The 15,181-nt window shown below is 38.9% G+C and overlaps 1 protein-coding gene across 1 annotated transcript; it reads right to left on the bottom strand.

Annotated features, from left to right (window-relative positions):
• Positions 1 to 5,132: 5,132 nt before the first annotated feature.
• Positions 5,133 to 14,914, bottom strand: LOC139742713 (ileal sodium/bile acid cotransporter-like). The gene is made up of 4 exons (XM_071653240.1): positions 14,726 to 14,914; positions 11,350 to 11,543; positions 10,319 to 10,523; positions 5,133 to 5,582 (listed from the first exon to the last, which is right to left on the bottom strand). Exons 1-4 carry the CDS (start codon positions 14,912 to 14,914, stop codon positions 5,133 to 5,135), a joined length of 1,038 nt encoding a protein of 345 aa, XP_071509341.1.
• Positions 14,915 to 15,181: the final 267 nt, after the last annotated feature.

Genomic DNA, 15,181 nt, shown 5'->3' with positions numbered 1-15,181 from the left:
CTAAAAGTGTATATGTAGTGATGAAAGGTGGTTATGTCAGTATTGTTTACCTAGCATTGATGTACTCATCAAATTGTTTGTGTTATTTCTATTGTTTTTCATCATAATGCTTTGGAAAGAAAGCAGAGTAGTAACAGATTTGTGTCAGTATTTCTAAATTAATTTGTGTAGGTAGATTATATTTTCAATCTGTCTGTTAATACAATGTATACTGTTTTTGAAAATTACTGTCATTGTGAAACTATACCTTTAGTTAGGGAGATGTAGAGATTTGTGAAGATTAAAGATTGTCTGTGTAAATGTTGTTTGCTTATGTCTACCAAGTAATTTCATCTTGTGTAATTCTGGAATTATGCTCTTTGTTTTCCCTCTAGTTCTTTTTTTTTTTTTTTTTTGACAGTGGCACAAAGTTACATGTGCCCAGGGCATAGCAAAAACTTGTGGACAATAATGGTGCTTTTTTAACACTGAGCTGTTTTCACTTGCACTGTGTGTGATTTAATTGTGTTCAGCTTTACCCTAACCTTTCTCCTGTTGTCTTGAGTGTGGAATGTGGCCCTGTTTACCTCCACAAAGGATGTTATGTTTTTGCCAATATGTGTTTGTTTGTCTGTCTGTGTGTTTGCCAAATAACTCAAAAAGTTATGAACAGATTTTAAAGGAAACCAAAACCCAAAGAGAAATGTGGATTGAGTGAAAGCAGTAACATTAGTAGAACACATCAGTGAAAGTTTGAGGAAAATCGGACAATCGATGCAAAATTATGAATTTTTAAAGTTTTGGTGTTTGAACCGCTGGTTGAGGAGACTACTATAGGTTATAAGGTCATGTGTGGACAACGATATAATGAAAGTATAAAGGGAATTCCACTAAAATTCACTTTTCTAGCATAATGAAAGAGCACTTGACTAACTGCTTTCAGAAAGCAGGGGGAATGATTGCTACCCTTATACGTCAGTATCAAGTTGGTGGAATGTGTAATTTTCATGAAAAACACGTTTTATGTTTTCTCTTTGGGTTTTGGTTTCCTTCAATGTACAATTTAGAAAAAGGTAAAAATGACACAAGGAACAGACGATTAGATTTTGGTAGTGATATGGATGACCATGTAGATCCGGGATTTTTTTTTTTTTTCATTTTATTTTATTTTATTGGGGGGGGGGGAGGATTCTTTATTCGTGGTTGGGTCCATCCTCAACGCTAGATGGCGCCTTTGATCTTGCGACCCTCAGAACCATTGCCCTGTTGGCCAGAAAGTGTGGCGGAGGTAGCGACAGCTTGTCGGCAGTGAGGGTATAATGTCTGATGGTCAGAGAATCTAATACAGTAATGCCGAATGATATGAATGCAGGGGCCGCGGAACGTTTTTCAGTTTGGGGGGGCTGCGCAGCCTGGATAATGATCTTCTGATCTTGGGAGGGCGGCGGTTAGGCCTACTATGCGAGGGAGCCAAGCGACCGAGCCCGAGCGAGCGGAGGGAAGGGGGGGGGGGGGGGGGGGGGGAGGGTGTGGGAGGGCGGTGTTCCCCCTCCCACGGTGAGAACTTTTTGCATTTTTATGTTGTAAATGGTGCAATTTGATGCATGTTTTCCGTCTTTTATCGACTTGAAACGGCCTCACTTGTTTAAGGTAGCAGGATATTTTGATGTGGATTATTATTGAACAATTTGCCTATAAAGACTTGAAACCCCCGCTTACACGTCCCGGCGTAGCCTGGATAATGATCTTGTGATATTGGGAGGGCGGTGGTTACTATGCCAGGGAGCGAAGCGACCGAGCCCGAGCGAGCTTAGGGAACGGGGGAAGGGTGAGAACTTTTTGCATTTTTATGTTGTAAATGGTGCAATTTGATGCATGTTTTCCGTCTTTTATCGACTTGAAACGGCCCCACTTGTTTAAGGTATAGCAGGATATTTTGGTGTGGATTATTATTGAACAATTTGCCTATAAAATGGTAGCATGTGAATAAACTTTTTGTATAAATTTATTGTTACAATTAATTTCATGAATGTTGTCTATTAAGCAATCAAACAGAAAAGGCATGCTCACGAGAGTGTATATACAAAAGGATATTTCTCCTCCTACACGAAGGTGATTTTACATTTTCAGACCTGAAATTCAGCAATCTGGTGCAAACTTTTGGTTCAATACTTGGATTTTTTTCTAGCTCCCTCAGCCCCCCCCCCTAAAAATATATATATATATATGGAAATAATTTAGATTTTTTTTCAGGAAAGTGTTAAAACTAAATAGCAAAATCACGGCATTTAGCTCTTATTCCGCGTGTGCATCATCTGTGTGTATGTACAAAGTCTAATGAGGTAGAGGGGGAGGGTGTGGGAGGGGGATGCCCCCTCCCAATCGACGGAGCTTTTGCGTTTTTGAAATCAAGATAAAGCGATCTGAAGCACACTTTTTGTGAGAAATTCGGGTAATGTGATTTCCCCCCGATTTTTCCCCTTTGTTTCTTTTTTTTTCTTTGATTTTTTTTCACGATCCAAAAGTGTGTGTGTGTGTGTGGGGGGGGGGGGGTTGCAGCCCCCCCCCCCCCCCCCCCGCTTCCGCGGCCCCTGGAATGTAGGGCTATAATGCAGGGTGGAAATCACAATGTGAGTGGAAATAAGAGCTGCTTGGCGGAGGTCTGTACTCTCCGAGTTCCTTTCTGGTACCTAACGTTTATTTCACTTTTCATTTCATTTGTTCATTTTCATTTTCAAAGATTATGATAATAATGATAATAATGATAATGATAGTTCAATGCTTATCGATAGCGCATAACACGTAGTGTATAATGTCCCTATGCGCTCAAAAAAATAGAAAGATTATACAAAAACATATACTTCCAATTACAATGATGGTACCGAGCTTCATCTGTACAAAATATGCCAAAAATAAAGCAACATACATAATAATCATACACACATTGTATATCAAAATCTAGTATAAACACAAATGGTGAAACCAAGATGCATAGTATTCGTTGAAAATATTGAAAATGGAGGGGAAGCTAAAAAGCAGGGCTTGTAATATGCGTTCCCCTCAAAATCATCATTAATGAGGTACAGAAAAATGTTACCATAATGCGGGCAGAGAAACGTGTCTACACTGGACGTTCTTGTCAGTGTTCAGTTGACTTTGACACAATTCATTTCATTGTTCATTTCATTTTATTTACAGTATTTCCATCATTCGACAAGGATAAAAGAAGCATATGACATAACATACAAATCAAAACAATTAACCCGATGACACAAAGTATTGATACATGTACAATACAAGTCAGAACAAATTATTACAATAATGATGGAAATGGAATTACATAAGAAAGCCTTTATATGGCTTGTAAAACTGTACATACCTAATAGTGAAAAAAAAATGGAAACTGCAGAAAGAAATAAGATAATCAAAATACATATATAACACACAAGATTTAAAACCAGTCACTTCACTCAGAACATCAATAATGATATGAATTCAGAAGCATCTTTTTATACTCTTTTTTTATATCATTGAACTGTAGATTAAAAGCATGGTTCACATTCAACTCATTCGACAATACAGGTCCAGTATACCATAATTAATATTGAGACTTTTTTTTAAAATCACCGGCGAAACTGATAACATAATCTAGTACAATGAGTGTGAACATCAGCATTTATCACAAACATTTTCATAAAATACAGAGGAAGAGCTTTTGAATGATAACGGATCAACCAAGCAATTTGCGTCTTATTCATATCTACCAATTTCATAGTTTTTAATGATTTGAATAATTCAGATTTGGGCGCTTGATATGCAGAACCAGTACAAATACGTATTGCCTTTTTCTGTAAAACTAGCAGCTTTTATGATTGGGAAAAATTTTTCGCCCTTTATCGGAGATAAAATTGCGGGGTTGTCACAGTAGGCCTATCACAGCGTGGACAGTTGTCGGTGGTTGTCGCATGTCAGAGGTGATATAAATATGGAACTGAGCTGTTGTGAAATGGGAGATGTGTCTTGATTGATTGGATGGTAGTTAGGCTGCTTGATGAACACAACATAGTCATTCAAAAATAATAATGAACAAAACTGTAGTTAGCTAGCACTAAGACCAGGGCCCTATCTCATAAAAGACGCCAGGGCCCTGTTTCATAGAGATGTTCGCAAAGTTACGAACGACTTACGAGCGACTGGTGATCAGTTCTTGTGCTGAATTATGGAAATTCTAATAAGTATAGCACATCAGAATTGATCACCAGTCGCTCGTAAGTTGTTCGTAACTTTACGAGCAGCTTTATGAAACACCCCCTAGGATAGCAACTCATGCCACAATAGCAACACGTCTAGCTCTCCTAAAGTTAAAGACCCGGGAGGGTAGGAAAAGAACTGTGGCCCGATTGCATCCCGATTCCATGATATTGATATGGAAAATATCTCTCTGCCCGATTGCATCCCGATTCCATGATATGGGAGACATTCCTCGATCAATTTGAACGAGAAAGTCACAATATCCTAGTGTTCTTTGTTTTTATTGCGACAGTTCCGTTTTGAATCAGTCCTCTTGATCCAGTTGTATTTCTCGTCGGCAACATGATAACAAACACATGGAAAAATAGCCTTGACTGACTTGGAACGAGACCATGATGATACCAATATCGGTTGCAATTGACACTTATTTTCTTTCTTTCTTTTTTCTCTTTTAACTCTGAACCCACGTGTAGGCATTACTAAACTAGTACAGTGTATGCCCTTGTGGGCACCACCGCACTCGTGTCCCCCTGGCACTGGCAGGGGCACACTGGCAGCAAAAAAGAAAAAAAAATCTTTCTTTCTTTCTTTCTTTCTTTCTTTCTTTCTTTCTTTCTTTCTTTCTTTCTTTCTTTCTTTCTTTCTTTCTTTCTCTCATTCTTGCTTGCTTGCTTATCAGCTGATGATATGACGAGAGAATTTTGTTCTTTTTCCTTGTCTGATATGATGTAGCATTATTTCATGGCAACTGAGCATAATTTTGGGCCGCCTGTTACACAAGCCCATTTTTACGCTCACACTGCGGCCTCGTAGACATCACTGCCGCATCCGTTACCGACAAAGTTGGTTAGAACAAAACAACTAGATAATCATGCACAAATTATCTTACGAAAAGTCGTCCATTAAACTCTTGTCTCTTTCAAGGTTTTCTGCAGACCGAAACTTTCTTCGCTCTTTCCTTGGTATTCTCTGTCCTGCTCTCGCTCGCGACGTCGACCGGGGAAAAGTCTGAAGATGAACATGGCGACGAAGCCCTGGACGAGCGTGCAAGGTCCGTAGAGGGACGGGAAGATGAGCACGTTGTACATAAACTGCGTGTCCCCGAACGTGAGGAGGATCAGCGTCATGGCCAGGGACACGTTCTGGACGCCCGTCTCGAAGGCGATGGTCCGGCAGTGGGATGTCGGCCGGCGGAGCAGCGTGGCAAGCGCGAAGCCGAATGTGGCGCCCACGACAGGCATGAAGACTAAGCAGATCCAGACACGCCAGACCACGCGGTACGTGGACGGGTTGACGAGGGCAGTGAGGGTGATGGATAGTGCGATACCCAGCATCCCGAAAATACTTCCAGTCTGATTTACATATATTCAGAGAATAAAATAATACAGCTTTTCATGTATCGGCCAATAATTTCAGTGTCATGGATTGTGATGAATCAATAGTAATATCAAGCAATTTCTACTCTCTTTCTTCACGGACTAATTATGCGTATTGGAGAGCCTGCCAAAATTATATCATATTCCTGCTAATATGATAATGATGATGATAACAATAATGACGAGGATAATCATCATCATCATCATCATCATCATCAGTTCTTAGAAACGCATACCGTCTGTGTGTATATATATATATATGCATATATATATATATATATATATATATACATATATATATATATATATACATATATATATATATATACATATATATAGAATCATATAAATCATGCATATCTTTATACTAAGCTTGTGTTGAATGATCAAAAAGGATAATGACTGACATTGACGTGTGGTTGAAGTGGGCACTGGGCCACATGCCATTGGTATGGTTATAGCACATTCATGTCTGTCTTTGAAAAAAACACTAACCAAAAACAAAAGCAAATAATAGAAACAGTCATAAACTGAATAGCGACACAAGAGAAGAGAGTTTTGATAAATCGCTTTCTCGGTGTTTTGGACTTTTAGAAGGCGCCTTGCGCCTTTTTCACCTTCCGCACGAACCTGCAGATTGCGCCTTCTCGTGAGTCCTAATATAATCATAGTTGCCTTTTCATCCATCCTGAACAAAGCACTGAATGCGGTCGTAGAAGACTACAGAGTCGCCTTTAATTCTCGCCTTCTCGTCCTCATTCACAATAAGTTGCCTCTAATCTTCAGTTAAATCTTCCGTATGGTCTTAACTTTCTTTAAAAATTGTCGATTTTTTCCCAAGCTGCCCCGATGCCTTGCTTTTATCTTACCTTTTGATCACCCTTTTTCATTTACAGATTGCCTGTGTGCAAGGGCGCCGGAAGTGGGGGGGGGGGGGGGCACTTGCCTCCTCCCCAATAAAATTTTTGCCCCCCCCCCCCCCATGTGCCTCCTCTAACAAATAATTAATCAATTATTCAAAGACCAAAATGAACAATAAAGGCACTTTTCTTGTCTAAAAGTTGCCAATTTCACAACTGAAAAATGCAAAATTTTCGCCCTGGGCACTTACACTCATATGTACATTTAGTGTATAGATGGTAGCCTCGCGTCCTTCGACGAGTGTGCCCCCTGAAACATACCTGCAATAAACCCTTTCATTTTTCCTTTTCTTCTAAGCTTTCGAGCAATGTATGAATATTTTTCATTGCTCGAACAATGCGATCAGTATTATGTGTGTGTGTGTGTGTGTGTGTGTGTGTGCGTGTGTGTGTGTGTGTGTGTGTGTGTGTGTGTGTGTGTGTGGGTGTGCATGTGTGTGCGTGTGTGTGTGTGTGTGTGTGTGTGTGCATGTGTGCGTGCGTGTGCGCGTGTGTGTGTGTGACAAAATAGTAAAGTGCTCTAAGACGTTGAGGTCCGAAACCTTCTAAGTTCACACATCTTGTGGTGTTAATAGCGTCTGGACTAAGTAGGTGTTGTATGGGTTGTGTTTTAGTTTGTTTGTTCATTTGTTTGTTCGTGGTTTTTTTTTAAGCTATGAATATACATTTCAGACTAAAACCGAATGGCAAAGTGAGAGTGGCTCACCAATGCATGCCTGGCGCTGACCTGGCCTATGCACGCAATGCACCCAGCAGCTCATCCGCATTAAAAAAACAAAAAATCTTAAGAGGTAATGACCAATCCCAAGATGGTGAATTAGTAACATTTCAGTGACTTTATCATGAACCTGATGAACATTTCGAACAGTTTCGGCTCATTAATAAAGGATTATCGTTAGAAGCAGCTATCAGTGTACGTACGCGTTCGTGAGAAACGAAAATTTACGATGATGCTGAGCTGTCGCTCGCGTATGAATGTGCATGAATAAATGTTTCTGAAAGGATATTGCATTACAAATGTGACTTCTGCTATTTTGAGTTGATAATAGCATACATTGTAATACAAAATTTAGTTGATCAGACGTGAAAGTCTATATACATTCCGAAGCTCTCGCTCGCTCTGCCCGTAGGCCCTATTTTGTAAAATGAAGTTTTCATAAGTTGTGATCGTAGTCCTTCGCAGTAATTTTTATAAACTATGTTTAATTCCCTAGATATTTGTTTTTAAATGCTCTATAAACGCGACTTTTATACCCTGTTTTTACAAAAAGGCCCTACCATGAGAGAGAGTATTCCCCTCCCACACCCTCCCTCTACCCGGTCGCTTCGTTCCCTCGCAGAGGATCTCACACCGTCATATAAATTAATGTGCCCCCGTAAGTTAAAATCATAGTCCTTCGCAGTGATTTTTTTTTTCACTATGTTTAATTCCCGAGAAATTTGTTTTAAATGATCTATAAACGGGACTTTTATACTGTGTTTTTACAAAAAGTCCCTAACGTGGGAGGGGGGTATCTCCCCTCCAGCACCCTCCCCCCCCCCCTTCCTCCCCCTCTCGGTGGCTTCGCTCCTTCGCCGAGGATCTCACATCGTCACATAATGTGCCCCCGTCGAGATTTTGCCCCTCCCCTCCCCCCCCCCCCCCCCCCCAAAAAAAAAAAAAAAAAAATGTTCCGGCGCGCTCTCCTGTGTGATGCGATCTCCATTCAGTTTCTATCAACTGTCATGGTGACCTATGATTTCCATGCTGAGTAACAATTTCCTTCTGCTATGATTAAGTTACTATCACACTGCATGATTATACCATCATACTGCTATTCTAATATTGTTTCTTGTTCACATTCGACTTTGACACATCATGTTGCATTGAAATACGGCTTGAATATTCTGTCAATTTTTCAATATTTACTCTAAATTTATAGCCTACATTCGTATACAGAGGGTCTCAAGTCTATTCAGAATACGCAGAAAATAATGTTCATATTTACATAACAGCGGCGGAATGATATGCGCCTGCTTACAGAGGATGATGGTGAGTATGTACTTGTCACTGTTTAGCCAAGGAGACAACTTAATATACCTCCTTCGTTTAACACAGTACAAATAATTTAACTGCCTGGAGTAATTCCGTCCTGTAAATTCAGTGCTTGGCTAGAGTTTAAAAAAGAAATGCAATGTCATATAGGATAGCCTAGGAAGCTGTAAAATAACGCCCCGCAAAGTTCAACACAAAATATGTAAACAATATAAAGATGGAAAAGACCGTAAAATGTATTAAGTACACGAGCAAAGGTGCTGTAATACACGTACACAATACAAAAATGTAGACCTACATGCCATGAATACATATTACACAATATAGATATAGTCATAATTATCACGCACACGTCGCACGTAACACCGGAGCATCACGCAGAGTGCTTGCGCACAAACGTTTGGACGGGTTAATAATTATTGTATCTCACCAATCACAATAATGATGAACAGACGTTCTTGTTTTGTTTTTGATTTGTTTTTGTATCTTTATGTGCGGTGTCATAAGAAAAGGAGTACGAAACTATAAATAGATGAGTATATTTTCTGTAATGCAATAAGGAATTGGTAAATAGCAGACGATGGGTGATAGAGAAGGGTCAAAAGTACAGGTTCTGGTTTTGTCCCATATACAACTATAACAAGCAGGAGAAGCTACATAGGCCTACACAGTAGATTGTCATGTCGACTGTCGTTTTTATAGATTCTTCTGTCCCTCCCCCCCCCCCCCAACTAACTCTCTCTCTCTCTCTCTCTCTCTCTCTAGCTGCCTCTGTTTCTTTCTTTCTTAAGGTTTCAACGTATACATGACTCTGCGAAATGGGGATATATTTCTTAATAACAGACATACTAGACATAATTATGGAGTGTTCTATTCATTATTCACATTTTATAGGTTAAGACATCTAGGTCTATTTCGAAGTAGGTCTCCTTAACATAAAAAGGGAGATAAGTTTCAGGGCACGCAAAAAAAATAACATTGTCACTATCGGTGCCCTTGACACTGTTAGTGAGTTATTAATTACCACTGCTGTTAGTTTCTTAGCGGTCTTGAAATGTTAAGCTAACAGCGCTGTTAGTGAATTCGACTAACATTACGTTTCTGTGCGGCCAAAACATCGCTATCGGTACTATTAGTGCGCTGTAAGCACTAACGGCATTTCTGCGGCCTCTACAAAAGCCTATAGTCAGCAGAGCTCTAAAAAGGTGGTATTCACGTCCATTGTTCAGGATTATTGTAAGCACACGCTCACATTACGTGGTTTCTATTAAAATTTGACCAAATTCTCGAACTTAATTTTAAAATTAATCATAGATTTAATCAAACTGATTTATGCTTTCATATTCAAATCACCTCCAAATAAATTGTACATCACTATTCATTTATTACTCATATGATTATCAATGACAGTATTATCTGATAGTTTTCGAACTATTAAGGATCAAATGTGGGAAATGACTTTTGTAACACCCAGTATTATATCTGAGTGATTGATATTACAGTGTAGTTTTTGAGACGTAGGCCACATACGTTGCTGTAAGAATAAGGTAACTGGGGAACATATCAGTGTGCTTACAAACAGTAAGTAAAAATAGATAAATGAATAAATGAAAAATCGCTATGAGAGTAGTTTCAAAATTACCTTTCCAAATCGATAATTTCTCCTATCATAACTTTTCGGCAGGCCTGTTTCGAGCTAGAAGAAAGAAAACTATCCTTATCACTACGACAGCTACCAACCCTGTGATTATGCCTACTCTCGTGATCAGTTTGGTCCACTTCTCCCTCTTCCACCGGATGAGCATCCCTATGGCAACCGGAATCAGGATGCAGACGAGCGAGGTGAAGATGCTCACGAATGGGATGATGGCCCTGTCGTCGGTCCACACTCGACTGTAGATGAAGAGGTTGAAGGGCATCATCCCTATGGCAACCACGGTGGAGATGGTCGTCATGCAGATACTGTTGGGGTTGTTACATTGTGATGGAGAGAATCACTAGCGATATATTTTCATTCACCCTCGCCGATGATGTTTATTGTCATTATACTGCATATTGATGGGAGTGAGGATGGTTAATATAATGACACTGGTGACTATGCTGATTGATTACTCTAACGATATTACAATATACCAAGAATGAGGTGGAGAAGAAAGGAGGGTGCGATCAGGAAGTTGAAAATAGGGCGGTGAACTTAACATACAGCTTCCGTTGGTAGAGGAGGATGCGGAGGGGAAGGAAAAATATATTGACAACATCACTACTCGGTCAATACTCTCCATCATATAATGTAAACAGTAGACGGCTATGGACAACTTTTAATTCATTAAATTCTTATTCAAGAAAAAAAAAACTTTACGTAGTTAAACAACCTGAATTATGAAAGCAAAGTTTCCGAAGGTTAGTTTCCAGTATTGATCGATGGATGCCGAAACTTTGTAGAGGTTAACCACGTTGTTTGCTCACTTAGCGGTCCATCATAATCATGATAATGAGGTTAGATATCCTGCGCAAACTTTGCAAATAGCAGAAATTCCGACAATTCTTGGAGTTGCCATGTATACGATTCACTTGTGATGGGCATTTATACGCCTTTATCAGATACATTTCACAATGAAATTTATGTATTGCATGGCATGCGTTCATTTTTGCTTTATGCCATGCTCTCCTTTTGGCATGCAACACGTTAACTCTTTGTGTGGTTTGAATTGGCACAGAAGACCTCATATAGACTTGTAGACGCGTCCAAAGTATCTGGCACAGAAGGAGTTAGGGATCACTACAGCACCTGAGACAGACGTCGCCATTGGCCCAGAAGGTGAAGAGGTTGGAAATGGTTCCTCCTGGGCAGCAAGATATCACCAGCACCCCGATGGCATAGTGCGCCGGGAGCGACAGGGCCAGAGCGAGGCAGAATCCCGTTAGCGGCATGAGTACGAACTGGCACATCGTTCCGATCAGCACACTCTTTGGAAAACGCAGCTGGATACGATACAGATGTGGAATATTCACATTAAAAAAAAGTTGTTAGGGGATGTAGTTGTTTGTAGTGGCTCAGATTATATCGTTAGAGATTTTAGTACAGGCCATATTGATTATGATGATGACGATGATAACAGCATCAGTAATGTCGGTTTGGGAAGGGGGGGGGGTGTATATGGAGGGATACCCGCTACCCTCATACTTTTGCCTCTAAAACTGTAGATTTAGTTTCTTGAAAAACATACAAACTCAACACAACAAAAATATCTCCTTATTCCGAGCACTCGTTGCCCCTGGATCTTCCCATCCCCTGCAAATTACAAGAATGAATAAGATGAAATAGATAGATAGATAGATAGATAGATAGATAGATAGATAGATAGATAGATAGATAGGTAGATAGATAGATAGATATAATTATAGGTAGATAAATAGATAAACAAATGAATAGATAAACAATTTCATGAATGAATACAGATAGATGAATGAATGAACAAATCAATAAATAGAGATAGAAAGAAAGAAAAAAATAGATAAACAGATATATAAATGAATAAATAAAATGAATAAATAAACAAATAGATAAATAAATAAATAAATAAATAAATAAATGTAATACTGCCAGCTGTCGTAGCGCCACTATTTACACCAATAAAACGCATAAGAAAAAAAAAAGAACAGAAAGAGTAAAATGGTTAAAGTGCAGCCTTGTATAGTCAGTGATAGTTATTAATTGATCTATATGTTCTTATCGAACGCTAGCTGATGTCTCACGTGTTACATCAACTTCACCTGCGACTGGTACAGTAATAGAGTACTCGCCTTATACACGTACTGCAATGTATAACGAATAACAAAGGGGCATTCCAGACTATCTACATAATTTCACATCATTGTAGACAATAAATCAATAGCGTCATGTAAAGACTTGTGAAATTTATTGTGTTACTTGATTGGATAAATCAATACTCTGACAAACCGAAAAACATAATACACTGACCAAGGATGATGACGTAGGCCCACAAGGAGGCTCACATAACTATTCTAGTGTCATTCCATTACAATACCACTTGCTTGAAAAGTTTACCTGTGTAGAATTTATGCATGTCTTCTTCTTTTAAATTGTTCTGCTTCCTTAAGCACCCAATCATGCATTCTTGTGCATGTGCAGCAGGCGTTTCTATGGTCAATATGATAGTTCATTAATTATACTCATTGCAGTTCGCTTTTGTTAATTCCAACCCACCATTTTCTGTTATCCAAAAATCTTTTACACCATAAGATATAAACGTGTGTATACCCAAGATTGGCACGCGCCTGCAAATCTATATGATTATATGGTAAGAATACCCTCTTTACTTAATTTGCATGTCATTACGTTAAAATCTAGCAACTAACCACAGAGACAACATCCGCATCAAAACGTCAAAACCTCTAATTATTGCAAACGCATGATTTTAGTCATGCATTCATCCTTATGCGAATGAGCCTCTCTTTTCCAATAACACATGATTCTGAAAGAAAAAAAACAACAACTTTCACGTACTGTATAATATTGGTCATTTTCTTTTCCGGGATCGTATGTATATGATAACATATTTTGTATTACATTGATTTGTTGTATTGTTGTACACTGTATCTGGAAAAAAAAAACCCTTGTGGTATTGGAAATAGAATTTGATTTGAATTGACTTGAATTCTTTCTTAATCTGCTTCTTCCCTCTTGCCTTCGAAAAGCATAGATTATCTAGTTTCTCCTTTTTCGTTCAGTTTTTGAACTCACGTGGCAAATGCAAAGGTCGTAATAAACTAGTCCTATTTTATGGGAGTGGATTATGACCATGAAATACGCCGCAATGCGATGAAAGAGGTTATCTCCACATAATCTGTGCCTATTCATTCGTTTATCTTGAATTTCCTTGATATCCTAATACTTATTTGTGCTTTGTCCGGGGGGACAGAAGATTATTGTTTGTCCACTAGAGTAGCCATATGCCTTGCTCATAATTGAAGGGGTCGGTGCAATATAGTGCTAACCCACACTTTTGTTAAAATTGAACTTTTGTCAAAATTGAGTTACATGCATTTTCATAATCCTTATCCTTCACTCTAACCTCCGTGAAAATATCATATTTGAATTCAACCAATAAGATGGTAAAAAAAGCATGCATTCATGTTTTATTAGTGTACAATGTATGGACTTTCCAAAGATTCAACAGCGATTATCTCAAAATGACTATTGCGTGGGTTAGCACTATATTGCACCGACCCCTTCAATCATCATTCATCATTGTAATACCTCAACTGCATGCTGGTTAGTTCATATCCTGGGAAAACAATGTTGGATGTACAGACTGTGAAATCTTGATAATTGTTATGCATTTGACACGGTCAACTGACGTCCACTATAGCGTTTGAGGTAACCTCACCATGGAAAAAAATTGTTTACTGTTTTTTCTAGTGTATTTCCTACAATTGGGTTGCTGGAATTGGGCTTTTAATACAATAATGATAGGAATACAAAATATGTATTTGGTATAATTGTTATAATATTTCACGTTTTATTTCAATGAAGGCTTGCGTCATGATTGTGCGTTAAAGACAATGAGAGATATACATTGTCAACCCTGTTGCGACTGTTTCTTGAACTCTTTCATTTGTCATAAAGTATTATAATAGTATACAAATTTGATGAAATTGTATATCAATTCTCACTATTTGATTTCATGATATTTGAGGCTTTGGAAGATAGAGTGATATGACATATTAAATGAAGACTCTGTACGTCACAAGATGACTGTGATCCATAAAGACAGAATAGTGTAATTACTCTGCAAATTGGATAATGACACGGTGATATAGACCACAAACACTACTTCTGCAAATTGGATGATACTATCACTATTATAACCTCAGAATATGGTCTAATTCATTTATAAAAGATGACCATGATTATACTAGTAATCAGTTCAGTCATTACCTGGCAACTGCAATGAGCGTCCCAATGCGGGGGTGGGGGATGACGATGAAAGAATATCGATATCGCTTAATCATTACAGCTACGACACAGTCTGACGGAAATTATGAAAAATGAGTTTAATGATAAACTTTCTCCTCTTTGAGTCAACTGCAAAGAGAAGTAAATAGGGGTGGGGGTGGGAAAGATTCATGCGTAAGCTCACCGCGTCCTTGACGTCTTTGACTGTGATAGTGCACCCCATAGCAAGCATGATGAAGAGCATGATGACACTGAGCACGATCTTGTTCGCGAGTTTCATCGCCACTATGTGGGCTGGCGGCCCGACGATCACGGTCTCATTCGACCAGTATTCGTCCATGTCCACATCCATGGTGATCGTGGGTGCTGTCATTGTCGCCGGTTATGCCAGGAAGATTTCCTCGTTATTCGGCTTTCCCCCAGTGCATATACCCGCAATGAAGACGCTTCCTTGGACAATGTCTGTGCGTGCGTATAAAAGTCTGTATCAACATGATCACGAATATTACTGTACGTTACCATATACTATCATTTGTCCCGGTCATTGACGTATTTGTAATGAGGACAAAAGTTTAAATCACCTACGTGACATGGCTACTTCTGAGTTCATACATGAACTATACTCAAGAAAGATTTTGCA

Source organism: Diadema antillarum, unplaced genomic scaffold (genome assembly GCF_040938485.1).
Source record: "Diadema antillarum isolate AM-2024a unplaced genomic scaffold, OU_Dant_1.0 seq00001016_RagTag, whole genome shotgun sequence".
NCBI classification, from domain to species: Eukaryota; Metazoa; Echinodermata; class Echinoidea; order Diadematoida; family Diadematidae; genus Diadema; species Diadema antillarum.
The sequence above is the reverse complement of the archived record's forward strand: the minus strand, read 5'-3'. Positions and strand labels throughout refer to the sequence as shown.